Source organism: Haliotis cracherodii, unplaced genomic scaffold (genome assembly GCF_022045235.1).
Source record: "Haliotis cracherodii isolate W230 unplaced genomic scaffold, xgHalCrac1.p SCAF_19, whole genome shotgun sequence".
NCBI lineage: Eukaryota > Metazoa > Mollusca > Gastropoda > Lepetellida > Haliotidae > Haliotis > Haliotis cracherodii.
Window position 1 is genome coordinate 6,081,152 of NW_027266274.1, and position 27,836 is coordinate 6,108,987.

The following is a 27,836-nucleotide window of genomic DNA, read 5'->3' on the forward strand; positions in this document are numbered from 1 at the left end:
ATTCCGTAAACTCAAACAGGCTTCCCAACTACCGGTGTATGATTTCTCTCCTATCACACATTCAAATTAAAAGTAAATATTAAATCTCACATAGCTTTAACAATACCGATTGATTTTCATGTAAACCTTTTTCCAGGAGAAAATCAGTCCGTAGTTTACATAAATCATGTAAACAACGTCGTTGTTTCGCTTTCAGCTGTTTTCTGTAGGCCTTGTTGAAGATCGGTGGGCATTATGATCTTGGTAAAGCAACTGCAATCAATACAGACATTAATTCTGATTACATGTCCACTCACCCAGATACCTTATTCATGGCCGTTATGTAACGAACTAGGCCAAGTGTAGCCTACACTACCTGTACCCCAGAACGGGGACACGTGAGATTTCAAGTTGGCCATTATGGCCCTTTAAAGTGTTTTCTTCGCTTCACTCATCAGCTTGTTCAGTGTAAAATAGTAGTGAATGAACAGCCTACCTGTCATGCAAACACTCTCATGTTGACACGTGCAATAAATCACAAAGACAGTTTTAAGTACCAATGCAAACTGTTGGGGCCATTTTCTCCATGACACTGATTTCATTTCACTTTCAGGTTTACAACTACAGCACTTTATTGTGGGACCTCAGAAATATTTTCTAATCATTTGTTTCTTATGTCATGAACTTGCTATAAGATCTAACTTCTTTATCTGTCAAGGTTGGTACGTGTGGTTGAATCGTTAGTTCATCACACCGAAAACCCGGTTCGATTCCCTCATGGTTCTGTGAAGCCCATTTCTGGTGCCCCCGGCCGTGATATTGCTGGAATATTGATAAAAGCAGAGTAAAAACATACTCACTCACTTGAATCTTTCATTTGGAAACTGGTAAAGTTTAAAGTAAGCTTTAGGAGTAGTGCACTTTACTGGGTGCACTTTTTCGGATTTCTATTAGTGCCGCGTGGAGGAAAGTTGATTATCTTGAAATTTCAAGTTAGAATGTATCTTGAAATTTGAAGATTATAAGTTGAAATTTCTAGATACTAAGTTAAAATTTCAACTTCTGTATCTTGAAATTTCAACTTAGTATCTTCAAATAATCTTGAAATTTTAAGATACAGAATTTGAAATTTCAAGAAAAAAATAACAAAACAAATGGCCCTAAAAAGCTTCCGTATCAAATAGTGTTCGATTAATTTGTTATAAGAGATAGCTAACCCATACCCTAACTCACACTGACCCTAAGAATCATAAAGGGGTTTTTGATTGGCAAGGGGTACATAACCCTAATGATATCAGGAGCTTAAACGGAAAAGGATCCAAGGGCTGAGGGTAGAACTGGGGGTACCCTAACCCTAAGACTAACCCAAAGGATCAAAGAGGCAGTATCCAAAGGACACACCATATCAAATACAGTCAAGTCTCGTTAATCCGACAGTCAGTGCTATTTACACCAGTTAATCTGACAGTCTCGCTCTCTGACTCAGACACACCTAATTTGCAACATATTACTGAAATCATTCATTAATCAGTCTCGTTAATCCGACACAGTGATCAGCGTACTCTGTGGTCATCTGCCCGTGAGTTCACAGCCCATGTTTTGATGCGAGATGAGTCGGCTGGTAGCTGCATATTTTAACGGCTGCAGAGATAAACTTGCTTTACAATAAACAATTAATGAACAAAAAGTGTTTGTATCGTCATCTGTCGTGTAGTTGTCCGAATTTTTATCACGAACGTTGATACTACTTAATTTCGTTTATCCGACATGTGCAACCAACCATGTTGGATTAACGGAACTTGACTGTATATCTTATTTTATCATATAATGGGTAGGTTTCTCGGCAGGATAAAGCCAACAGATAAAAACGATATCCGTTGGGGTCATATGCAGATAGAGATGCAATATCAAAGGTCAAGGAGGGACTACTTTCAGTGTTTATAAAGAAAATTGGCGTCGCCCTTGTCATTCGGCAATGGGGTCAGAATTAACCATCGGGAATCTTGATCAACTGCAGGAATAATGGCTATTATTATCAAATGAAAAGTCTAATATACTGAAAATCAGTGTCTAACCATGCCAACTGTGACGTAGCTAAGGCATTTTTAAGTTCTGGCAACTTTTGAGATATAAATTTCGAAACAATTTGGCGAGGGCACTAGACCTAGCCAAGCAGGATCAGTAGCCATATCTGTGCTTGTAGACCTCTGCGGCTTGAAACCTTCTCTACAAATTAAAATAGTTGGATTTGGCCGAAATATGTTTGAATTGTTACCTTGTTTTGTCGCTTTGTGTACATCTGACTACACTTCTTAACGTTATGACAGAACAAGTCGACTGTCAACAACATCTGAATGTGGCCGTGACGTCTCATAGACTAGGGTTAGAGTAGCTTCTCTTTGACAAAGGGCAGTTACTCTAGTGGACAGACCAATTGATTGCCGCGAAATGCAAGTAAAAACAATTGTTGTTTTGCATATATGTTGCCTTGCCACTGTATAAGAAACAGATTTCAGTTGTAACTGTATTGGCTACTGTCACTGTCCGACTGACACATCACTTACCCTGTGACGTAATAAATATTAATGCATGCATTCCAGGAAAACTCGCAATGTTTAGGTTGTTTGTGAGAGAAGGAAAGCGATTTTCAAGCACAGAATTAAAGAATGGCATTATATGATAAAGAGGTTATCACTCTTTATGTTTGGGGATGGTAAATATCCTGTATTAGGAACAAACACTATGTACTTAGCTCGCGTGATGACCTCTATTGATCAGTCTAGTATTATGTGATGTTTTTCTGCCCAAGTTTATCAACAACCCGTACTGTTTAGTCAAGTTGGACTGCTGACTACGGAACTGGAATACATGTTTTACACTAGGTTGACACAGCCACTCGTCTGCTATGTGCAAGCATGAAAGGGACTGGTCGTGTTTTCCCCAAATGTTACATGAACTGCTATAATCCAAAATGAATTGTGGACTTGTTGGATTTGACTTGTTGCATCTTGAGCAGTGCGTCTGTATAATACCGTATTTGACATAATGAGCACCCAGGGCGCTCTCAAAATTAGAAATAGAAATATTAGTATAAAATTTTGGTGAAAAAAAGAGTTAAAAGATCGAAAATTTTGTGGTTTATGCTGACAGCCTGAAGTAATACAAAAGAAAAATCTGTGTATATTAGACACGACAGATATATTTTTCCAGAATTTAATTGCCCATGATATGGGGTGCATATAACACACAAGTGTGTATTATACACGAATAAATAAGTCTTGTGTACATTGATCACTTAAAAGAGGTGCTAATTGGAATTGTTCTCTGGCCAATATATTAGCAAATATCGCTGTGGGCGCTTATTAGAGCAGGGTGCTTATTATGTCGAATACGGTATATTATTTTGATGGAAATATGCAGGTATATTTTGATTGAAATGGAGACTCCGTGAGATGGAAGATTCACCTTTGAAAAATCTGGACTTGCTTCTCTTAAGGCTATAGCGTTACAGTTGTTACAGTCAGGGATGGGTGGAAAGGAAAATGGGTTCAGAGACTGTGAGACAGGCTACAGTTATTGGTACATTTTCCTTGTGTTTTAGATCTAATGACGTGGTTAAATCGTAATGGCATCGTTAAAATAACTTCCCAATGACTATATTATCAATGTGAGCTCAAGTTATGGGTCTTCGTCCGTCTGTCTTGTTACATCTTCCCGAGGCAAGGGAGTTAACTGACTATAAAAGTCCAGTTTCCACCCTTGCCAAACTAGGCTGGTATTATGGAGTTACATTTTGGCTGGACTAACGTGTCTATGCATAGTCCAAACAAAATCGCGCACCGAAATCAAAATCCGGTTTGTAAAGTGTCATGCAGATTTCGGTCGACTGCAGGATTTGCATAGCATGTGCACCGCTAACTCGTTGTCAACAGATATTTTCTAAATCTTTTCATGTTTTTAATCAAGGTGCTCACGTGAGTTGATGCACTTCGCGATGTAAGACTCGTTTTATCACAATATAGATCTTGATTATCGATCAGATCATCTTGACTGGGCGCCACCGTTTTGCTTGAAGCAAATGCAAGTGATACGAGAGGTTGAATCTGATTGGTCAATAGGAGAGGCATAGAAAGGACATACCGTAACTCGTAATAGCCACTGGTGGCGCTACGATCGAGCCCAGGAATTCCAGCCTAGTTCAGCATTGTGGAAACTGGACTTTTAAAGTCAGTTAACTCTCTTGCCTCGGGAAGATGGTCTTGTTAGCACTGAAACTGTTAATCTCTTCTCTTTCCAAATGTCAGTATAATTTTCACATGATAGACTACACTGTCTACAATGAACAAAACTTTTCAGTTTGATAAATGGAAAATGTCCGCCACAGCAACTCATTTTAGTGAAAAGACACCTTTGCACATGCCATTGGCAGGGTTCACTCTAGGAATTTTCTGACATGGACCTTTATGTGAAAAATTCAAATTTTTCAGAAGATCGCCCATATAGCACTATGTTAAAATTCCGCATTGTATTTGAAAATATGGGCCTTTTTTCAAATTTGGGGGCTAAAAGCACAAGGCCCCACCCCAGAATTATCCCAGGTAGCCTAGTGGTTGAAGTGTTTGCTCGTCACACCGAAGACAAGGGTTCGATTCCTGACATGGGTACAATGTGTGAAGCCCATTTCTGGTGTCCCCTGCAGTGATGTTGCTGGAATATTGCTAAAAGCGGCGTAAAACCATACTCACTCACTAGAAATTATTCCTGCATTAGACATACTGCATGTTTTTTTAATTTTCAGAGGATGATCAAAAGAGCTTTGTTTGCATGTTAATAGTATTATGTCTTCATTGATTGAGTATGAAATACAATCCCAATGATGCATATGTGACAGGGTCAGGTACTTGTTAATATGCATATATCGTTTAATTAAGATTAGTTCTTTAGTTAACTAATTTGTATGACCTTGTTGCATGTAGTTAGTTAAGTACCTTTAACATGTAAGCAATAAGAATCTCATGTTATCATACTTTTTGAATTAAGTAAATATTAGTTTAATACATTTTATACTTCAGTATTTTATACCTTAGACTTTATTCTATTGCCCTGTAACATGAGGTAAGCTTTCTATCAGTTGAACCTCCACTAATTGTCACACTACATGCTTTTGTTCCCAAGCACCAGGTGCCCCAGCATGCTCTAGCTCAGTCTATTGTCTCTTTGATAGCCCAAGCTGGCTACAGCTTGACTGCAAACTTTGGATTTTATACAATTTAAAAGCCAGTTTTCTTCTGCAGGAAGGACATCATTGTATCTATTGTAAAGTTCTTTTGTCGTTGTTTCTCGTGTGAGGACTTGGAGGGACTTGTGAGATATTCATGGACAACTGAGGTTAGTTGATCATGTATTGTATGTTGTAGATATGGATGATTTCTGGTTTATTATTCCCCACCCAACAAAGTTGACGGGGTATATTGAAACGGGGTCCGTCCGTCACGTTTTGTTTCCGGAGCATAACTCATAAACCAATCAATATGTTTTCATGAAACTTTGCAGGTCTGTCAAGTACATGCTGAACTAGTGCCTTTTGCTATTAAGAAATTTTAGAAATTTTTATTTTTTACGTTTCCATGGCAACAAGATGGACTTAGGTTCCAAACTTTTTTTACAATTTCCATGACAAGTTCCACCTCGGTTAAAAAAGGTTAGGGTTTGTTTAGATTTAATTATGTCATAAATTCTGCAACAGGGGCGGGGGATATAGCCACGTTAGTGGCAAACTCTTGTTATAATTACAAATAGGATGTATTGTGTAGTTCATTTCTAATTTGTTTGATTGGAAATATGATGTATGGTGTATATATTTATGATTGTAGATGACCTCACACTTCAGTGAGTTATTGATTATCTCTTAAATTCAGTATGACTTTAGTATTAAACTCTAACCTAAATATATTATCAACTTAATATCTAATGTAATAACCTATCTCTACAGCAAGTAAGTGTATGTTTGATGAGACTGATGTATAGGATAAAACATGCCTATGTACTATCGAGGTCTTCTCCTGAGCTCAAGGTCTTACATTATCAACCAATACCAAGGAGGCGTGTTTTATCCAACTTATGAACCGTCTAAATGCTGGAAATACCAAAAAAAATAAGACAACATTGACATTCCTTAGAGTGAAACAATACAGTGTGTCGCGGTATTAAAGGAATTCGATCAAAGCGTGTGAGGGAATATTACGTGCAGCATGGAATAGCTGGAGTCATGACATGTAAAATTGTACAACTTCTCATCACCTGCCCCGGTCATCTGCCCGAGTCCAGTTTCCACCCTTGCCGAACTAGGCTGGAATCCCTGGGCTCGATCGTAGCACCACCAGTGGCTATTACGATTTATGTCCTTCCTATGCCTCTCCTATTGACCAATCAGATTCAACCTCTCGTATCACTTGTATTTGCTTCAAACAAAACGGTGGCGCCCAGTCAAGACGATCTGATCGATAATCAAGATCTATATTGTGATAAAACGGGTCTTACATCGCGAAGTGCATCAAATCACGTGAGCACCTTGATTAAAAGCATGAAAAGATTTAGAAAATATCTATTGACAATAAGTTAGCGGTGCACATGCTTTGCAAATCCTGCAGTCGACCGAAATCTGCATGACACTTTACAAACCGGATTTTGATTTCGGTGCGCAATTTTGATTGGACTATGCATAGACCCGTTAGTCCAGCCAAAATGTAACTCCAAAATACCAGCCTAGTTCGGCAAGGGTGGAAACTGTACTTTTATAGTCAGTTAACTCACTTGCCTCGGGAAGATGTGGTATTAAAGGAATTCGATCTAAGTGTGTGAGAAAATATTACGTGCAGTTTGATCTGAGTGATTGATGTATCTGGGTAAGTGCAGGTGTATGTTTGATATTAGTGATTGAGTGTATCTGGTTAAGTGCAGGTGTATGTTTGATATGGGTGATTGATGTATCTGGGTAAGTGCAGGTGTATGTTTGATATGGGTGATTGATGTATCTGGGTAAGTGCAGGTGTATGTTTGATATTAGTGATTGATGTATCTGGGTAAGTGCAGGTGTATGTTTGATATGGGTGATTGATGTATCTGGGTAAGTTGAGGTGTATGTTTGATATGAGTGATTGATGTATCTGGGTAAGTTGAGGTGTATGTTTGATATGGGTGATTGATGTATCTGGGTAAGTGCAGGTGTATGTTTGATATGAGTGATTGATGTATCTGGGTAAGTGCAGGTTTATGTTTGATATGGGTGATTGATGTATCTGGGTAAGTGCCTGTGTATGTTCGATCTGAGTGATTGTTGTATCTGGGTAAGTGCAGGTGTATGTTTGATATTAGTGATTGAGTGTATCTGGTTAAGTGCAGGTGTATGTTTGATATGGGTGATTGATGTATCTGGGTAAGTGCAGGTGTATGTTTGATATGGGTGATTGATGTATCTGGGTAAGTGCAGGTGTATGTTTGATATTAGTGATTGAGTGTATCTGGTTAAGTGCAGGTGTATGTTTGATATGGGTGATTGATGTATCTGGGTAAGTGCAGGTGTATGTTTGATATGGGTGATTGATGTATCTGGGTAAGTGCAGGTGTATGTTTGATATGGGTGATTGATGTATCTGGGTAAGTGCAGGTGTATGTTTGATATTAGTGATTGATGTATCTGGGTAAGTGCAGGTGTATGTTTGATATGGGTGATTGATGTATCTGGGTAAGTTGAGGTGTATGTTTGATATGAGTGATTGATGTATCTGGGTAAGTTGAGGTGTATGTTTGATATGGGTGATTGATGTATCTGGGTAAGTGCAGGTGTATGTTTGATATGAGTGATTGATGTATCTGGGTAAGTGCAGGTTTATGTTTGATATGGGTGATTGATGTATCTGGGTAAGTGCCTGTGTATGTTCGATCTGAGTGATTGATGTATCTGGGTAAGTGCAGGTGTATGTTTGAGTTGAGTGATTGATGAATCCAATGAACTCACAGAAAGTGAAAGTCATTTCTTATGTGCACTTTATGTGGATTAAAGACATTGGCGATGAATATCACGGTTTCCCTGTATGCCCCGAACTGGATGAAACAAGACGTATATTTCTGAACTTATATTGACTGCATTAACCTGAACACAATGGAAAAACACATTAAATACATTATAAGTATGTATTTAGCATGGGCGGATACAGCTGTTTTGAAAAGGGGGGGGGGGTGCACAATTAAGATCTATTTATTGTCTTTGGTGGTAATTTATACAGAAATAAAGATTTTTTTCAAAATAAAAAAGGGGGGTGCGCACCCCCACACACCCCCTCTGTATCCGCCCATGGTTAGGAAATATTACATTTACATACATTTATGTTTTATTTGTAGTAAATTACAATGTCTAGGAAATGATTCTCAAGTTACAGTTACCATGACAACTATGGGATTATCCTCTTTCCATGTACTGACAGATGTATTAAATGTAAAGATTATTGAATCAGTCCATTATTATTTTGCCCAACAAATCACTTAAAAGAGTTAAATGTTTTATACCAAAATGATTAAGTTATGTAAAAAATTATGTAATAAAATAGTGTTTGAATTTTAAACTATGATGTTCAGTATATCATTTACAATAAACATGGCTGAGTTCGGCTTATCCCCTCTTGGATTGACATTCTCCGGTGTGTTGTGTTTGTGTGACATGACCCCTGCTGCTTGTGAAAAAAGGATTACCCTTAATCCCCTTTAGTGTTGGGCAAGTCGAGAATACCCCACTGGGATAAACTCTGCTCAGTTTATTTTGTACTGCAAAGGTTTCCTCCTGTTTCAGTGGTTCGTCATTTTCTGTTGGGACATTAGTACCCATCCAGACAAACACACAGACAAACACACACACAGACAGACAGACAGACATACACACACACACACACACACACACACACACACACACAGAGACAGACAGACAAACACACACACACACACACACAGGCAGACACACACACACACACACACACACACACAGGCAGGCACACACACAGGCACACACACACACACAAGAAAAATCAGAGAAAAATATATATAGGTAAATGGGCCCTAAGAGGATTCTGTACATTCTCTCTTATTTCAGATCAACATAACATTGCTTGCTCTGTGAAGATATCTGAGTAAATCCTTCAAGCCAGGATGGGGTCATTCGATAAGGATGCCTTTGAAAGACAGCTGAACACAGCTGATATTGGAAGGCATATCATCTATCTGAAGTCAACTTCATCTACGATGGATGATGCAAAAGATCTGTGTGTCAAAGGTAATCTTAGGATTAGAGAGAGCATTGAATGAAAATGATGAAGAAATTTGATGGGGATTCCAGGGCAGAAAAAAATGTTTCTCATAATATCAATTACTGGAATGCATAGTCCAGACTCAATTATCCCATCCTTGTCTCTCTTGGGGATTCAAGGGCAGAATTGGTCCCCAGTACCCCATTTTTGTCTGTGTGGAGATTCCAGGGCAAAACAGGTCCACAGTACCCCATTTTTGTCTGTGTGGATATTCCAGGGCAAAACAGGTCCCCAGTACCCCATGCTTGTCTGTGTGGAGATTCCATTCCAGGGCAGAACAGGTCCCCAGTACCCCATGTTTGTCTGTGTGGAGATTCTAGGGCAGAACAGGTCCACAGTACCCCATTTTTGTCTGTGTGGCGATTCCAGGGCAGAACAGGTCCACAGTACACCATGTTTGTCTGTGTGGAGATTCCAGGGCAGAACAGGTCCACAGTACCCCATATTTGTCTGTGTGGAGATTCCAGGGCAGAACAGGTCCCCAGTACCCCATTTTTGTCTGTGTGGCGATTCCAGGGCAGAACAGGTCCACAGTACACCATGTTTGTCTGTGTGGAGATTCCAGGGCAGAACAGGTCCACAGTACCCCATATTTGTCTGTGTGGAGATTCCAGGGCAGAACAGGTCCCCAGTACCCCATTTTTGTCTGTGTGGCGATTCCAGGGCAGAACAGGTCCACAGTACCCCATGTTTGTCCGTGTAGAGATTCCAGGGCAGAACAGGTCCCCAGTATCCCATGTTTGTCTGTGTAGAGATTCCAGGGCAGAACAGGTCCCCAGTACCCATGCTTGTCTCTCATGTTTTGTCTATCAAAATGTTTATCTATCCCAGGGTTTACAGAGTGTAAAAATAGGTCCACAGTGTCTGATTCTTGGGGATTATGTGGCAGAATAGAGCCCTATGCTACTCATTCATTTATAAACAAGCTCAAAAAAGACACCCAAAATGGCGAAGTGACCTGTGTTGTTCTAGGACCTGGTAGCCATGGCAGTGTCGTGATGGCAGACGTGCAAACCAAGGCTCGTGGATCCAGAAACAGAAGATGGAATGCAGATTCTGAAGGAAATATATACACATCAATTGTCTTATGTGATAACCCGAACAAAAATGTAAGTTGTCCTCAATACAATAATTAGGAGGTAAGCATAAAATGTATTCAATGAAGAGCTAGGTTATCTGTAGATTTAACCACGCAAAAATGAATGTGTTCAGTGTGAGGTTTCAAATGTTAAATTTAGGGAATGTAGCTCTACATTCTACCATGAATATGAAAATTACTCGATTCCGATTGGTCAATCAGGGGCTATTAAATCACGATAAACCCCCTCTGATTGAAACAGCTGGTTTGACAGCCACATCACATTCCTAGTACTTTTTTCAGTCATTGTCGGTAGGTGTATTTAAATAATTATACCTACAAAATGCAAAGTTGCGGTTCCTACAAAATTCAAAAGTTGCGTGGCAATACATTTCATGCAGTAAACACGATAGCAATCAACAAAGAGAATGTATTTTAAGTTTTGGGGACAACAGAGAGTTTGGAATTTGGTGCTTTTTATATACGACAGTGACGTCATATCTTTGGCGTCACAATGACCCATATGACATCATAATGGTGATGCTCGGTGTAGAACGAAAGCCTTGCAAAGCTTGCTTAGGTTTCTTCAGGGGTGTCCACCTCATGTTAGCTTTCCAGGTTGCCGTGCTTATATGCTGTCAATGTCTGGTTTGCAGTGAAAGACTAAACTCGTTTAGATTAACTAAACATGAATTTACCTTGCAATCAACTAAACATGAAATTCCCCTGTAATCTAATGATCAATGAAAATATAATAAGATAAAATGAAATGGATTTGAAACTTAAAGTGAAGTTGCCGTTTGATTCGCGTATGTTGACAATGTAAATGGGTCACTCTCTCAACTATTTCTATTCTATTCTATTCCATTCTATTTCTGTACTATTCTAGTTCACTATTTTGTAACTTAGAGTGAGATATCCATTTACTACTTGCACATATTAACGCCAGAAGCCAACTGAAATACACTGTCAAGAGCATGCTCATCCAGCAAGAAGCACTTGGTGCATGCCAACTTTAGCGCTTTCCGCGAAGCTGTTGTGTACCCATGAATCAACCACTGTGTCCAGGAACATGACACTTGTTCCGGACACTTCAGGATAATGCCTGTCACGTGTTCGAGTGAAGTATTACGGTGTAAACAAACTGCCTGAGCATATACAGCGCCAAATTTTTTTTTAAGGATGTTGTCGGTGAATCTGTAATTCAAATCGACAACCTACTCAAAACACTGGACTCAATCCATGCCCCTTCACTCAATCTATTTGCTGCGCGTTCAGTTCCAAATTCAATTTAGCGTGGTTAAATCTACATTGAAAACACAGTATGTTTATCTCCTACTTGAAAACCAGTATCTCCATTCTTTGACAAACTTAACAATGTCTTTGGAATTAGCGAGTGATGTGGCAAGGGTGGAGTCCAGTGGTATGATTGGGTTGTCATGCTGAATTAAGAAAATGCTGATACCCATGAAGATCCGGGGTAGAATAGGTCTTCAGCAACCCATGCTTGCCATAAAAGGCGACTAACGGGATCGGGTGGTCAGCTGACTTGGTTGATGCATGTCATCGTATCCCAATTGCGTGGATTGATGCTCATGATGTCAATCACTGGATTATCTGGTCCAGATTCTTTACAGACCGCCATCATATAGCTGGAATATTGCTGAGTGCGGCGTTAAACAACAAATATACAAACAAAATAAGTCATTTAACAAAAGTTGGTGCTGTATATTCTCAAACATTGTTTATAACATCATTATACTGCACTCGCACATAAGACTGAAATTGAAAGTGTGCAAGTACAAGCCAGTGTAAAGTGGGTACCAGTAAGGAAATTAGGCAAGCCTTGAAGGTTTGGTTCATAAATTCAATAGAGCTGTTCTGTGTACAGAGTTTTGAGGGAGTCTTCACAATGGAAGTGGCTGCCTGTCTGTCTGTACGAGAGGCTTTAGTGGAACAAGGCGTGGTGGGAATCTACACAAAATGGCCGAATGACCTCTGGCTCCGAGGTCACAAACTATGTGGGGTGATGGTAGAACCATATGGTAAATGTTGTCCTTTTATGTCATGCATATCAGTGATTGAAATATCTTTTCAACAACACCAGCCAGCTGGACAAGCTACATGTCAATCACTGGATTGTCTGGTCCAGACTCGATTATTTACAGACCTCCGTCATATAGCTGGAATATTGCTGAGTGCAGCGTTAAACAACAAACAAACAAACAAACAACATAATCTCTTACAAGCCGATTTCAGTTTGAAGAAGCCATCTATTTACCCGTCCAAATCTGGTTGCAGAAGAAGAAAAAATATTTTCCGACTTCTGTCTGAATCAATATCAATTAATTATTCAGGGCAATAACCACAAGACACTTATGACAATATGATGCTTTCGGATACCTCTCAAGAAAATAACAACCAATATTATTATCGTTCTTGTGTTTTAAGTAGGGCTGGGACGATACACCAACTGTGAATCCAGTACGTATCATGATACCTTACTCATGATTCGATATGTATCATGATATACTTGCATGTGCTCTTATCAGTGGTGCGTAAGCATTCTTTTTCATAGACAGGGGCATGGCCAAATACCTGGCACACTGATGATTTACAGTTGGCAGTGTCAAGTATAGCGCAATGGATGAAAATATTTATGTTTTCACTTTTAACTTGCAGTACTGTTTTATGTTTAATGGAACAGTTATGAAATCGAACATTTAAAGTCAGAATAGATATTTTTTACTTCTTGTGTGACTGTGATCAATGCTTGTATCGAGAAGTTAGAAATCGCAATCCACCATTGCATCGGTTTATCATCCCACCACTAGATTTAAGTGAGCATTTTTTTAGATTTTCTTTGGGAGAGGTTTACTCATAATTACTTACAAGATAGGTGGCCCAGTCGTCTAAGGCGTCTGATTCGCTGTGCAGAGATGCGTCCCTTGGGCACGCCAGAAACCTATGATTGTGGATTTGAATCCCGAATTAAAAGTTTCACTCACTCACTTACAACATTAATTACGAGAAAAAAAATTAAGCTAGCAAGTTAGCCAAGAAAGTAGCCATGGCTACCAGGCAGGCACTTATTTCGCACACTGATGTATTTACTCGTATTCTTGGTTAGGTCTGCTCGTTGGCGTTACAGGACAGGTAAGGCCCCAATGCCCTTTTAGGGGTCCCTGGATGGAAAAAAACCCAGATGGACCTACGCTGAGGCAGAATAGGTCCAGATTCACTCACTAACCCCAGATAAGGATGCACATTATATAAAAGAGTAGGGGAAGCAAACTTGTTCAAGGTATTTAGCATTGGATCAGGTGCATCTGTTCTCCTTCTAGTAGATAATTAATAATTTGAATTTTTAATTTGACATGTTGATCTTAAAACCTCAGTCCACAAGTCTGCAGAATATGTTCATAAACTAGAATTAAGGTATCTATGTTTAACCAGCTCCGGGTATCATAAATATGTACTGAATACACTGTGACTTTGCATGTGTGATATTGCTTTACATCATTGTATTTATATTGAATGACTATCTTAGAGGAGCCCTGAAGAACCATTGACATACCTCTCAGTTTTATCACAGCCTGCTTGGCTTCCAATCCATTCCGGTGGCCACTGGTGGTCCATTCGTCTAAGAGCTGCAACTTGCTGTGCAGAGTTGCGTCCCTTGGGCACGCTAGAAAATCTTTGATTGTTGGTTGGAATCCCAGTTCACCCAGTTATGTTTCTAGGATTATCAGCACCATAACCATTTTCGTGGGTTTCATCAAAGTTGTAAACGTCTGAGATCTGCAAAACTTCGGGCTTTCTTCCCACATCACACTGTGATGTAACTGGAACACTAGAGCTGTCACACTCACACACTTGATCAAATCCATCCCAGTATTTTATGTCCCCAGCAATGTAATATTATTGTTATTAATAATAGAAACCTGTTTTGACTATAACTTATCAAATACTGAAAAAACTTGCACGCCTGATAATGATACAATTTATCTCTGAATAATTGACATTTTCTTTAACTTTATATCATGTTATTGAACTTATATTTTTGTCATCCTTTGTAGAAATGGACACCCGTCTGTATGTCATGGGAATCGGTCTAAACCTGAACGCAGATTGCAGGAGAAATACTGATTTGTGCTCTATTGCTACAAGCGTAAGATGTGAAAGAAATGGCGTCCCTCTGTCAAGGGAGACAACTCTAGCATACATTTGTAACAGCTTGGAGAAGAACCTGACAAAGACGCAGTCTGGTCTTCGGGAGATGTTTTTAGACCATCTCCTGTATAAACCATCAGATGGTGTAGTGGTTCTACAGGATGGCAAATCGTCCGATGGAACGTATATGAACGTACTTGAAAACTGGAACATTGAAGTCAGATGTAAGTATGTCGGGTAGAAATGACTTTGAAAGTGTTCGTGCTAGGGCTGGGACGAGTCCAAATTGACTACCCGGGTACCCACACCGCTATTTCCCAACCCCACCCGGGTACCCGCTACAGGGCTCAAGAGTTTGGTACAAAATGTCCGATTGGAAAGAGTTTGAGTGTAGCCCTGGTGAAATGTATTTTAATATATGTATAAACCGATCTGGTCATGCATACACTGAAGTTGACTGAAGTGTTATTTTTATTCAAACCTATAAAGGTCAGAAGCAATGGTGCTTAGACTGAAAGAAATGCGAACATTAGTGACTTGTAGTGTAACCATAGAGTTCTAGATATTTTTTATGATTAAACAATATATCACGTAACTAAACCACGGGTCCGGGTAGTCCTGTGGGTACCCGGGTCCTACTGCATAACCACCCGAGTTACCCGTCCCAGCCCTAGTTCGTGCCGCATAGTGACCTAGAGCCCTGGGCTGCCCATACCCTGATGTTTTTTTAAACCTTTTTTCTAGCACTTACTATATTTTAGATGCGATATGAGTCCAAGATTACCACTGGGGTCAGAGTACTCAACCCCCTATTTCCCTACCCTACCTGTGCATATAGCTGGAATATTGCTGAGTGCGGTGTCAAACAACAAACAAAACAAACAAACAATGACCCACATTTACACATAGTGTATAGCCCATTTCAGGTGTTTAGTTAGGGGGCATGGGTGGCCCAGTCGTCTAAGGCGCCGCGATTCACTGTACAGAGTTGCGTCCCTTGGGCATGCCAGAAACCTATGATTGTGGGTTCGAATCCCGGTTCGCCCCGATTATGTTTCTAGGTTTGTCAACTCCATACCCGTGCCCGTGGGTTTCACCGAAGTGATAAACGTCTGAGACCTGCATCACTTTGGGCTTTCCTCCCCCATTAAGTTGACACGCCGTGATATAACTGAAATACTGTTAAAAGCGGCGATAAGCCCAACTCACTCACTCTTTTAGTTAATGCTGGATAAGCCATTTAGCTGCATGATTATTATTATCATTTACATCATTCTAGACAAAAATGGCGACACAGTCAGTGGAACAAGTCGACAAATGTCAGTTCGCCCAGCACCGTCTCAGACAATATGTGTGTGCGAGGGCGAGGAACTGGACAGTACCAGTGCAGGGCGGCTCTACCAGACCCTCACATCCCTCACCGACCTGACCAGCGTGTGTGTGGCCCACCTGGACACACAGCAGTGTACACTTCCAGGTCGGCCTCCAGAACATACTCTGGTTGCAGTGGGAGATGTGAAACTGGACAAGCATACTGGAGACCAGGGGGGCAGTTTGGTCTTGACCCCGGCGCTGGTCAAGCTGGGCCACCTGCTGAAGGAACTTCTGTTGGCTGGAGGGTCCGTCCTGGCTGTGGCTGGAGGGTGTGTCCTGGTCCAGAAACTCCTGCAGGAGTGTTGCCAAGGTAATCTTTGCAAATTAGTTGGACCTTCTTTTCTTATTTGTTTAATTCTGGTTTGGCAGATTCACACACAAAAACTTTCCCAGATATGACTTCATAGTCTGTTTGTTGATAAAGCTACATTCAGCAATATTCCAGCTATATGACGGCGGTCTGTAAATAATCGAATCTGTACCTGACAATCCAGTGATTGACATCATGAGCATTGATCCACACAATTGGGATACGATGACATACATCAACCAAGTCAGTGTGCCTTATTACCCGATCCCGTTAGTAGCCTCTTACGACAAGCGGAGTCGCCTTTTATGGCAAGCTTGGGTTGCTGAAGACCTAGTCTACTCTGGATCTTCATGGGTCTATGACCTTATAGAAATGATATCTCCCTGTGTTGCCTATTAGAAGCTATTAGCTCAAGTTAGCAGGACATTGTTATCTCTAAGCCATACATTATTTCATCCATCCAATTATTGTAAAATATATTTCCGACGTCTCTTAAAGGGACACAAGGCTGAAACTGTCAAGATGTCCTTCATTTTTCGGGATGGTCTCAAACACATATAGTTTCATGAAATCTCAAATTCTTACTCTTTTTGAAAAATGAAATATCGCAATGAACTTGAACGATATTATTTTCTTCAACATGTGTAATTTCATGATTCTCTATATCCCAGAACCTCAGTCTGACCCAATCATCCCACTACAGACTGACAACACTGTGATCTCGGTACAGACGACCGGTGAACCAGCATCCCACTTTACCCTACCCCTTGATGGACTTCAACTGAAGACTTCGTCCACATCACGTGGTAATGTGTTGGCCGTGTATGACAACGACCGCAGCCCAGCTGTGGTCTGTAGAACCTGCTCCAGAGGCAAGGTCTGCTTCTGTCTTCCCAACATCGAGGTCACCTATGCTGACATTGTCGACACAACCCTGTCAGACATTATGAAGGAAGGTGTGTTCAACAGAGATGTCCTGGTGCAGAAAATGTTGTCAGAACTTTGCTTTTGAAGATTGTCATAAGTCAAGATTTTGCTTGGTCTGCTGATTTAGTCCAGGAAAATGACATGCATAAGTGAAAATCTTGTCAACGTGTTTTTAGTTAGATGTCATGAAACAGAAATTCTTTTGACTCGATGGATCATAAAAGAAGGTGAAGCTTTGTTCCTCCATGGACGTGGCAAAATACTGCCTAATTTCCTACTGGTCTAATATTTGCACTATGGTCTCATATCTGCACTATAGTCTCATATATTTGCACTATGGTCTCATATATCTGCACTATAGTCTAATATCTGCACTAAACTCTCATATATCTGCACTATAGTCTCATATCTGCACTATGGTCTAATATCTGCGCTATAGTCTAATATCTGCACTTTTGGCTAATATTTGCACTTTTGGCTAATATCTGCATCAATGTCTAAAATAGACTGTGGTCTAAATAGAATCTGTGTCTGAAGAAAATTTTAGTTCCAATTAGCAGAATATTTCCATGGCGCTGACCATCAAATATCTACCTCTAATAGTCGCACCCAATTACAATCCTGTAGAATATAGGTATATGTAAGGTCATATTTGTAATTGGATGCTTCTTGAGAACATCAACCATGCAAGGATTGTAATATGGGCTATGTCAACATACCATTTTCTGTTAGTCTGCAATGTGTATAAAGATCTTCGCCAAATGTAGTTACTCCAGAAATATATGTCATCACTGAAAATTTAATATACTCATGTCTCACCTCACATGAAACAGTTTTACGATATTTAGCTACCTTTATCTACCATGCAATGAATGTTAGGAAACATTTTGTAATATGATCTTCAAGCTCAATGCAGAGTTACAATGTAACTGGATTGAGCTGCATACTGTATTAGATAATGTGCCATTGGCTGATGGCCTACATCAGTAGGGTGAGTGAGTGAGTGAGTGAGTGAGTATGGTTTTACGCCGCTTTTAGCAATATCCCATCAATATCATGGTGGGGGACACCACAAATGAGCTTCACACATTGTACCCATGTCGGGAATCGAACCCGGGTCTTCGGCGTGACGAGCGAATGCTTTAACCACTAGGCTACACGACCGCCCCACATCAGTAGGGATTAAAGAAGAATTGAACGCTTACAGGTCAGCCTTATTACAGGCTGTTGTAATTGAGCTGTGAATGATCTTGTCGGCAGACAATCTATGTATTAGTAGTAACGCTTGTATGGAAGAATTTAATGTGATGTATTTTGCGCAAAACATTCTTGTTCTTAGAGGCACAGATGCATTGTTATATATGGTTGTAAGGGCATATAGATTTTTATATCTCCGGTGTCACATTTACTAGTTGCCCTGTAGGTATACCCGGTAACTTTTTACCAGTAAAATGAATTTTCAGTATGTATGTTTTACATACTATGGATATGTGGGCTGCTTCTGCCTTGCATGTAGATGTGAAAACAGTTTGAGATTCTCATTTAAACAGAGGGTCTCCCGAGCAGTAGTTGTGTGTGCAATATATCATTTGTAGCTTTTCCAAATCTGATTTAGCTTGTTTGATTGTTGTATTAATGATATTTGTGATTGTTATGATGTTTCTAGTTATGCTGTATATAAACATTGTCAGATAACATTAGTATGGTGATACTATATTTTGTACTAATTATAATCCAGATGGAGCTGCTGCTTGTGGAAACTCCGCACAACACTTCAAATACCAGGAAAACAGTTTTATTAACAATAATTACTCAGAATATATAACATATAAAAAGTATTCAGAAAGCAACTGATGGTTAACAATCTTGAATGACTGGATGTGTTCATGACATCCAACAGTAGAAAGCTGTAAACATTTATTGTGCAGTCATCATATCATACCATGTAAAGTCAATATGGAAATAGACATTAAGTCTAGAAGTAAGCAGTCATGTGTCATTATTTACAAAGCCGTATGTATGGTTTAACGCCGCTTTTAGAAATATCACGGCAGGGAACAACACATTGTACCAATGTCGGGAATCGAACCCGGGTCTTCAGCGTGACGAGCAAACGCTTTAACCACTAGGCTACCCGACCGCCCCTTGAAATGTTATCAAGATATTTGAGTATATGATGACGTTTGGGATGTAATATCTATTAGGTAGAGTTGTAGCACGCCAGAAACCTATGATCATGTATTTGAATCACGGTTCGCCTGACTGTTTCCAGATTTCCTCCCACATTAATTAATTAGCTGACACACTCACAAGTCCAGAATTATTATTAAAGACTCAAATATTGAAAAGTGAATTATCACAGAAATAATAAAGTGATGGTTATCACCAAAAAAAAAGTTAAGACATGATGGATGTTGTTTATGGAAAGTAAAACGTCACAGTATATGTTTTGATTAATGACTTGACACCTTAACTTAGCTGGGAATGTTATAATCTAATTCATAACAAGAAAACAAACATGAGCCATTACAGAAGACTCTCTGGCAAACCCAATCAAATTTCCCTCGTCTTCAGGCGAGGCTGTTTTCACTAGGATTTTATGAATCTCTGCATTGGATTTACTAACACTCTTCACATATTCAGATAACCTTTTGCAGAAATATTTCCCACACACTGACCAGAATTTTTCACACACAAACTCTGCTTCGTGGGCATTCCTGGTTATCAAAGGTCCCCATGCTGGTTGTGAGTGTAGACCAAATGGATCGGGAGGTCACATATAATCATTCGCAAACTCGGTAAATGAGATTTTTATACATCTGTGTAATTCTAGAAATATTTTAAGGGGATTGTAATAGTAATACAGGATCACGATGTATGTGGAGTTGTTTGTTTACCACCCGTTGCCATGATCTTTCATCCAATCGAAGATGTTACTATTCAGATTGTTTTTGTGTGTTTCAGGGAACAAAAAATTATGATCGAATATGATAAAGATATTAAGAAAATATCAAACTGAAGTGTGAAGTGCCAACTGCCGTTTCTGGTTTATGCCAATTGGTTCGACAGCAATATTCCAGCTACATTAAATCATATCCTTCAGTATATATATTCTATCCAATGTATTCAGCAGTAAACGCAAAATGTCATACACAGGTTTAGTTGGCTTGCTGGCAGTATGACAATATCAGCACCCGAACACACATAAGATACAAGGAATTAAGATGCATTTTCATGAGGATCCACAAAACAGGTTATATATGGCCCACATGTGTGACTAATGTCCTCGCCATCCAACATTCCTTTCATATCAGTGAGCATCTGCCAGTGAGGTTCGATCCCCGGCAGCATCACAGCAAAAGATGGTATGTGTTACCCTGATGTTTCAGGTTTGTCAGCACCATACCCATGCTTCCATCCACATCATGCTGACAGCCACTCCTTTTATATCTGGCTCCCAGCAGACAGTTTCAAAGGCCAGGGCCATATTCTCTCATACTTCATATACCACAGGAGAAAAATGTATTCTTGAAAGACTGACCAACTGGGAATGCAATCTTTAAGATGTGGTATGCTCCTATACATTGGTTATTCTGTTCTTGGTTAGAAACGGTTCTTTCACATGCTCTCATTTATCAGTGTACTCACTATCGCACAATCTCACTCAATATTATATGAATAAATATTTAAATGAGAAAATGTGATTGAATCCATCAGACGTATGAGAATTGCATTGTTTAAACATTGACAAAGTGAAGGGCGCACATCTAAACAACATCCACAGAAGGTTTCTCACATAGTTTTCATCCATTGTTCGAACGCACCCAACCCATCTGGAGCTAAAAATGATATGGTATATCAAATAGCTGCATGAAATTCAGAAAGGACAGAACGATGCCTGTGACAAACTGAAACTAAAACATTTGATCAAATTCAAGCGAGTCACACAATTTTTCAGCGTCCAAAAAGACATGGTTTCTTCCAGCGATCTGTTCCGCTGTTTTCTCTGGTTCCGTCATCTTCAGGACTATTTGAACCATCTGAACCTGACGATGGCAGCTGCCTCCGCAGTGGTGCTAGTGTCAGTGGTTGGTGATGGAGGGAGTCACATACCCGTGAAACACGGTTTCCACTTTCGGCTCTGTTAGGTCACTGTTAACTGTCGTCTGCTGCGAGTCTAGGTCTCTGACTGGAACTGTGAACAACCCTGTCTTTCCCATCAGCCAGAAGGTGCACAGTCTGCCTTTACCCTGCCAGGGGAAAAACCCACAGCTTTAAAATGGTAATCTTTGTTAAAATGCCAATTCTGATTTCTGTATTCAACGTCAAATGTATTACGGTACACCTGGACACTGCAATACGCTTTTCAAACAATTTTCCTCCTGTCTTCCGATATACTGGGTAAAAAATATATAACTATTTTTGTTATTATTTTTTGACCAATTTATTCACATATGATGTTTCCCTTCAAAATTGTTTGACAAAAGGGTGGAAACAAAAAGGAGATCTTTCGTCCACATTGTATCTCCCCTGTATCCATGACTACAAAATGGAGGATACTGACCATGCTGGGTAATATTGACTTTAGTATGTCTGCATGTACAATCAATGGCAAACAATATTGCAATATAATGTTTTTGCCAACACAGCCCTAAAAGAATCTGTGTTTGATTCACAAAATACAATTTTCATAGGATTTCAAAATGAATGGTACTGTACAGATTAAAGAGGTTTCATTGCGAACAACTTACACACCAAATTTGATATAGATATACACATCATCGCTGCACTGCATATGATATGCGTTCATGTTTTCCTGACCTGTGAAGATCCGGGGTAGAATAGGTCTTCAACAACCCGTGCTTGCCGTAAAAGGTGACTATGCTTGTCATAAGTGGCGACTAATGGGATTAGGTGGTCAGGTTCGCTGACTTGGTTGTTGCGTGTCATCGTATCCCGGGGAAGAATAGGTCTTCAACAACCCTTGCTTGCCGTAAAAGGTGACTATGCTTGTCATAAGTGGCGACTAATGGGATTAGGTGGTCAGGTTCGCTGACTTGGTTGTTGCGTGTCATCGTATCCCGGGGTAGAATAGGTCTTCAACAACCCGTGCTTGCCGTAAAAGGTGACTATGCTTGTCATAAGTGGCGACTAATGGGATTAGGTGGTCAGGTTCGCTGACTTGGTTGTTGCATGTCATCGTAATATAGCTGTAATAGTGCTGAGTGCAGCGTTAAACAACTAACCAACCAACCAACCAACCAACCAACCAACCAATCAATCATGTTTTCCTAATCCAGAGTATGTATATTCAGGCATACTTACCTTGATCTCTACGTTTCCCCTGTCAACCACGTGATAGAGTGGGTTCTTCCTCAGCAGGGCTGCGGATGACCCACTCATGTGTATCATCAGGGCTGTTTGGAGGAAGTAACATGTACTTATCTATACTACTAACACCATAGAAAGCATTAGATACACATATTTAATCAAGGCGAGTATATGCAAAGCTGTACAACTGTCGTAATTTTTCAAGGTACCTAAACAAAAGTTTTATTGTTTCTCGTCACACATGATGATACGATGGATGAGATGTCATTTAGTACCCAGTACCTTTCTGAATAATTTATTACAGTTTTCATTTTTAAATTTAATGATGTATTCACATCTGAGAACATATTGAAATTCTTTCGGAAGGAAGAAAATATCAGTGTGCATTTACATGAAACTGGCACCATGTGCAGTTTGATATGTCATCATAGCAAGTCACAATATACATATTGATTTGTGGGAACTACAAAATCCTTTTCTCATTCATGTTTAAAATGAGTGATGTTTTGCGCAAAAGTTGTTCTGCGTACAAAAAATAAAGTGAACGTCACAAGGAAACTTACGCATTCCATTGGACTCCATCCTGGAGGCTGTATTGACGGTATCTCCAAACAGGCAGTACCTTGGCATCGTCTGCCCAACGACCCCCGCCACCACCGGCCCCGTGTGAATACCTAGAGAAACACAGCCTGAACTGTATCTGGGTCCAACTACCCGAGCCTAAAGGTCTACAGCGATTTTAATAGAAGGATAAGAGTATTGTTGTGGAAAGTGAGTAGGTATGGTTTCACGCCACCTTAGCAATATTCCAGCAATATCACGGCGGGGGACACCAGAAATGGGCTTCACACATTGTACCCATGTCGGGAATCGAACTCAGGTCTTTGGCGTGACAAGCAAACGCTTTAACCACTAGGCTTCCCGACCGCCCTGGTGTGGGAAGCGAGCGAGTCAGTGAGTGAAATAGGCTTGACAGTATTTCACAATATTATGCTTGTTGGTCAAATGTGAGAGTAAGCCCAAAGTGAAGCAGGTCATAAATGCTTGTGTCAAAGTTAACAGCACAGTTTTAATGGCAACAGGTATGGTGCTGACAAACTAAGTAATGATATCAGGGTAAATCTGGTGCCTTAAACAAATTGTGGCACCTTAGACAACTGCGCCACCTGTGTCCACTAACGTGATGCTTCCTGCTGTTTGAGTGTGTACCTATTCTGATCTTGAGTTGGCGCTCTGGTCTGTGTGGAATGACGTAGCTGAGAACCGCCTTCAGCAGGCTGAGCGAAGCATCTGCCATCTCCATGATATGTTGGTCCCCATTTTGTATTGGCACTCCGCTTGCCATCATGTAGGCATCGCCTATTGTCTCAACCTAGAAAGAAAACAAATCACAAATGTGTCAACTATTACCAGATTTGTTTCATCAGCAACAAAAATATGATCATCCAGGTGACTCCCCATTAAGATTTGCACCCATAATTATGGACAATTTGATTCTGGAAAATATATCTGTCGTATATAAACATTTCAGGCTGTCAGCATAAACCACCGAAATTGATCTTTCAAATGTTTTTTTCACCAAAATAATATGCTAATAAGAGCCCCCTATTTCTTATTTTGAGAGCGCACTGGGCGCTTATTACGTCAAATACAGTAGTTGGCACTCTTGCCTCCGGAAGATGCTATGGTAGGGCTAAGGAACTGCACATATGTCCTACAACCTTGCCTTGAACATAATGTTAAATGACTTTGCTTGCTTGGGAGTTTGTACGTACCTTGTAAACATCAAAATTCTTTATGGTGTCATCAAACAGCGTGTATAGTGTATTCAGCAGCTCTATGATCTAGGCAAACAAAGAATCATAACATAACAGTGGGTGAGAGTGTACCACACCACTGGAATGAGAGTGATCAGTCAGTCCCCACTGTATTTCGTGATTCGGGGGCTGCGGAATATTTTGCAGGAATGCCCACTTGGTGCAGAAATGTACCTATCTTGCAATAAATCACATTTTGTGCAGAATTTAGGATTTACCTGCCACAGAAATCTTTTAACGTGAGTTGAAAGCTGGTTTTAAATGTGTAACGGAAATTGATTTCGTTCCAAAGTCTCCTTGACTTTTGTATTATTGCTTACTGAAAGTGCATGTCTGTATTTTACACTAGTGATCTCCAGATTCTCTTCAATAAGGTATTCTGCGGAATTCTATGTTTATCATAAAGCCTGCCAAACAGGTACAAAATTATGAAATTCATGAACACTAAGCTTAAGAGTTTGCGGAACAGTATGCAGTATTATTATATATATTGAACATACAAAAATTGACGGTATTAGCAAACATCCATTTGTAGGTGAGTGAAAGGTCATAATTTCCTCTTGCATTGCGATATTACATAGGAAAGACAAGTACCAGGGACCTACCTATCCTGTCAGAACGCCACAAGGGGATACAAGGATGGGGGGTTTTGGGGACAAAATATGCAAATAAAGGCAGTCGGTGCTGAGGACTACATGTATGTTGACCAAAATTCCATAAGGGCACTTAAGGCCACATTGAAACTATCTCCAAAACATTTCCAAAGGGAGGCAGCGATCAGGTACTGGTGACCTGTACTGCTTGGAGATGCAACAAATGGGTGTTGGGTATTCATCACCATACCACACTTACTGTAAGCTTCAAGGCTTGTCCCAGTAGTTGGTCATTCAAGTAGTGGGTAATTGGTCCACACTTTGGCCAATTAGTATGGTCTAGAGCTCAATTCCATAAAGCATGCTTAGCACTACCATTGTCTATTGTCATTGTTACTATTGTTTTAGCGCACAGCTTTCTTTCAGGGTTTGTTATCCTATGGGTTTTGCATATATTACAGGGAAAGACTACTGAGGACCATTATGTCCTAAATTCTAAAGGGAGAGATATTACTTGGTTCTGAGGACCTGTTCTGTCTCAGATATCACAAGTGGGGAGGGGGCATTATTTGGTACTCAGGATCAATATTTCTGCTTTAATTGCTGCAAGAGACATTATTGCATACTAAGGACCTATAATGTCTTGGTGTGGCCTACACAAAGCAATAGCAGCTGACCTCCATGGGCGTGCTCTCACTGGCGAGGTCGGTGAAGCTGACGATGTCTGAGAAGTAGATAGTCACAGATTCGAATGCTTCAGCTTGAACCAAATTCCCGGTCTTGAGGTTGTCTGCCACCTTCCTGAAAGTCACAGTTATAATACTGAAGCATTGTAAAGCAACGCAAGTGTGTGCATCTCTTTGTAAATCGGCATAACTTGATAGTGTTCTTCCGACGAGATTGAGTCTAAGGGTTGTAAGCCACTTTTAGCAATATTACAGCAATATCAGTTTGAGGGACACAAAAAAGGGTTTCAAACACTGTACCTATGTAGATAAACAAACCCAAGTGTTTATTGATCCAAACTTACCTACAAGGCTATCTAACAGCCTCTGACAAGAGAATCTATGGCCGAAAATGAGATAAGGCTGCAGTATGCTGCATGTGGCTATTGTGGACAAAATGGCTACTTATTGTAGCAGTATGCTTCACGTGTCTACTGTGGACAAAATGGCTACTTATCTTGGCAGTATGCTGTATGTGGCTATTGTAGACAAAATGGCTACTTATCTTAGCAGTATGCTGCATGTGGCTATTGTGGACAAAATCGCAACATATTGCGACAGTATGCTGCATGTGGCTATTGTGGACAAAATGGCTACTTATATTAGCAGTATGCTGCATGTGGCTATTGTGGACAAAATGGCTACTTATTGCAGCAGTATGCTGCACGTGGCTATTGTGGATAAAATGGATACTTATTACAGAAGTAGGCTGCATGTGGCTATTGTGGATAAATAGCTACTTATTGCAGCAGTATACTGTATATGGCTATTGTAGACAAAATGGCTACTTATCTTAGCAGTATGCTGCATGTGGCTATTGTGGACAAAATTGCAACATATTGCGACAGTATGCTGCATGTGGCTATTGTGGACAAAATGGCTACTTATTGTAGCAGTATGATGCATGTGGCTATTGTGGACAAAATGGCTACTTATCTTAGCAGTATGCTGTATGTGGCTACTGCGGACAAAATGGCTACTTAACTTAGCAGTATGATGTATGTGGCTATAGTGGACAAAATGGCTACTTACTGTAGCAGTATGATGCATGTGGCTACTGTGGACAAAATGACTACATATTGTAGCAGCCTGCTGCACGTGTCTATTGTATACCTACTGTGGCAGCATGCTGTATAGCAGGGCGTCCGTTTTTCTCTTCTCTTCCTCCAGCTGAACCGTTCTCTCTGCCACCAGTTCCTCCAAGTGGTTTGAGTAGCGTTCCATCATCATCAACATGTTGTCCAGCATGCTAGTTGACCTGCCGACAGATCACACATAGAACTGCACTACCACCACTCCAGATGAAAGGTACTACCACCACCACCACCACTAGTAACTAGCTGCAGATTGAAAATGGGTGCCAGACTGCTGAGCGTAGCCCCCTTTAAGCTGACACCCACAGCTTCCATTTCCCACCTGGTACCCAGTTACACAGCCACAATGTCACATGGCCTCACCTGTAAGGGTTGAGGCGGTTGAGTCTCTTCAACACCCTCCTGACTGTTGGCCTGCACTGCGGGTCCTCTCCCCAACAAGAGTGTATCAGTTTCACGAAGGGCAGCCTCAGTGACACATACTCGTCATGCGTTTCCACCACAGTGGGTCTCATCAGCTGGTCCGTGGGGTGGGCCACCCGCTTGATGATCTCTAAGAAGATGAATGCACATAAACATATCACAGTTACAACTGTAGTCAGAGCTCCAGATAACTTTTGAGGGATTGAGTATTTACTCTAGGGTTTCTATTCTAATTGGGGGGCACGGGTGGCCCAGTCGTCTAAGCCGCCGCGATTTGCTGTGCAGAGTTGCGTCCCTTGGGCACGCCAGAAACCTATGATTGTGGGTTCGAATCCCGGTTCGCCCCAATTATGTTTCTAGGTTTGTCAGCACCATACCCGTGCTCGTTGGTTTCACCGAAGTGGTAAACGTCTGAGACCTGCATCACTTCAGGCTTTCCTCCCACATTAAGCTGACACGCCGCGATATAACTGGAATACTGTTAAAAGAGGCGTTAAACCCTACTCACTCACTCACTCACTATTCTAACTGGGTTAACCAATATTTTCTCACTCATCTATTCATCTCTCTATTGGGTTTTCCCCAAAATTTAAGATTTATAAAAAATGAAATAATGTTTTAGATGTACATAACTGTTCCAAACATATAGGCTTGAC

At 40.4% G+C, this 27,836-nt stretch overlaps 2 protein-coding genes across 5 annotated transcripts in view; one reads left to right on the forward strand and one right to left on the reverse strand.

Annotated features, from left to right (window-relative positions):
• Nucleotides 1-168: 168 nt before the first annotated feature.
• On the forward strand, nucleotides 169-19,375 carry LOC139466712 (uncharacterized). 4 transcript variants are annotated; one of them, XM_071248348.1, is made up of 8 exons: nucleotides 169-243; nucleotides 5,274-5,367; nucleotides 9,122-9,301; nucleotides 10,308-10,444; nucleotides 12,305-12,458; nucleotides 14,493-14,810; nucleotides 15,866-16,270; nucleotides 16,942-19,375. In XM_071248348.1, the coding sequence occupies exons 3-8, from the start codon at nucleotides 9,178-9,180 to the stop codon at nucleotides 17,280-17,282; spliced, it is 1,479 nt and encodes a 492-aa protein (XP_071104449.1). In that variant the 5' UTR covers nucleotides 169-243; nucleotides 5,274-5,367; nucleotides 9,122-9,177; the 3' UTR covers nucleotides 17,283-19,375. The 4 variants fall into 4 exon arrangements, with proteins under 4 accessions (XP_071104449.1, XP_071104452.1, XP_071104451.1 ...); XM_071248350.1 differs by having other exon boundaries at nucleotides 194-243; nucleotides 5,329-5,367; XM_071248349.1 differs by lacking the exon at nucleotides 169-243 and adding an exon at nucleotides 2,325-2,433.
• Nucleotides 19,376-20,473: 1,098 nt separating this feature from the next.
• Nucleotides 20,474-27,836, reverse strand: part of LOC139466713 (atrial natriuretic peptide receptor 1-like) — a 29,507-nt gene continuing 22,144 nt past the window's right edge. The window contains exons 13-20 of the mRNA XM_071248353.1: nucleotides 27,121-27,310; nucleotides 26,781-26,921; nucleotides 25,616-25,739; nucleotides 24,304-24,372; nucleotides 23,738-23,900; nucleotides 23,092-23,202; nucleotides 22,523-22,614; nucleotides 20,474-21,447 (exon numbers count right to left, since the gene is read on the reverse strand). Of these exons, the coding sequence (XP_071104454.1) occupies nucleotides 21,280-21,447; nucleotides 22,523-22,614; nucleotides 23,092-23,202; nucleotides 23,738-23,900; nucleotides 24,304-24,372; nucleotides 25,616-25,739; nucleotides 26,781-26,921; nucleotides 27,121-27,310 (1,058 nt within the window). The 3' untranslated portion in view covers nucleotides 20,474-21,279. The remainder of the gene's footprint in view (nucleotides 21,448-22,522; nucleotides 22,615-23,091; nucleotides 23,203-23,737; nucleotides 23,901-24,303; nucleotides 24,373-25,615; nucleotides 25,740-26,780; nucleotides 26,922-27,120; nucleotides 27,311-27,836) is intronic.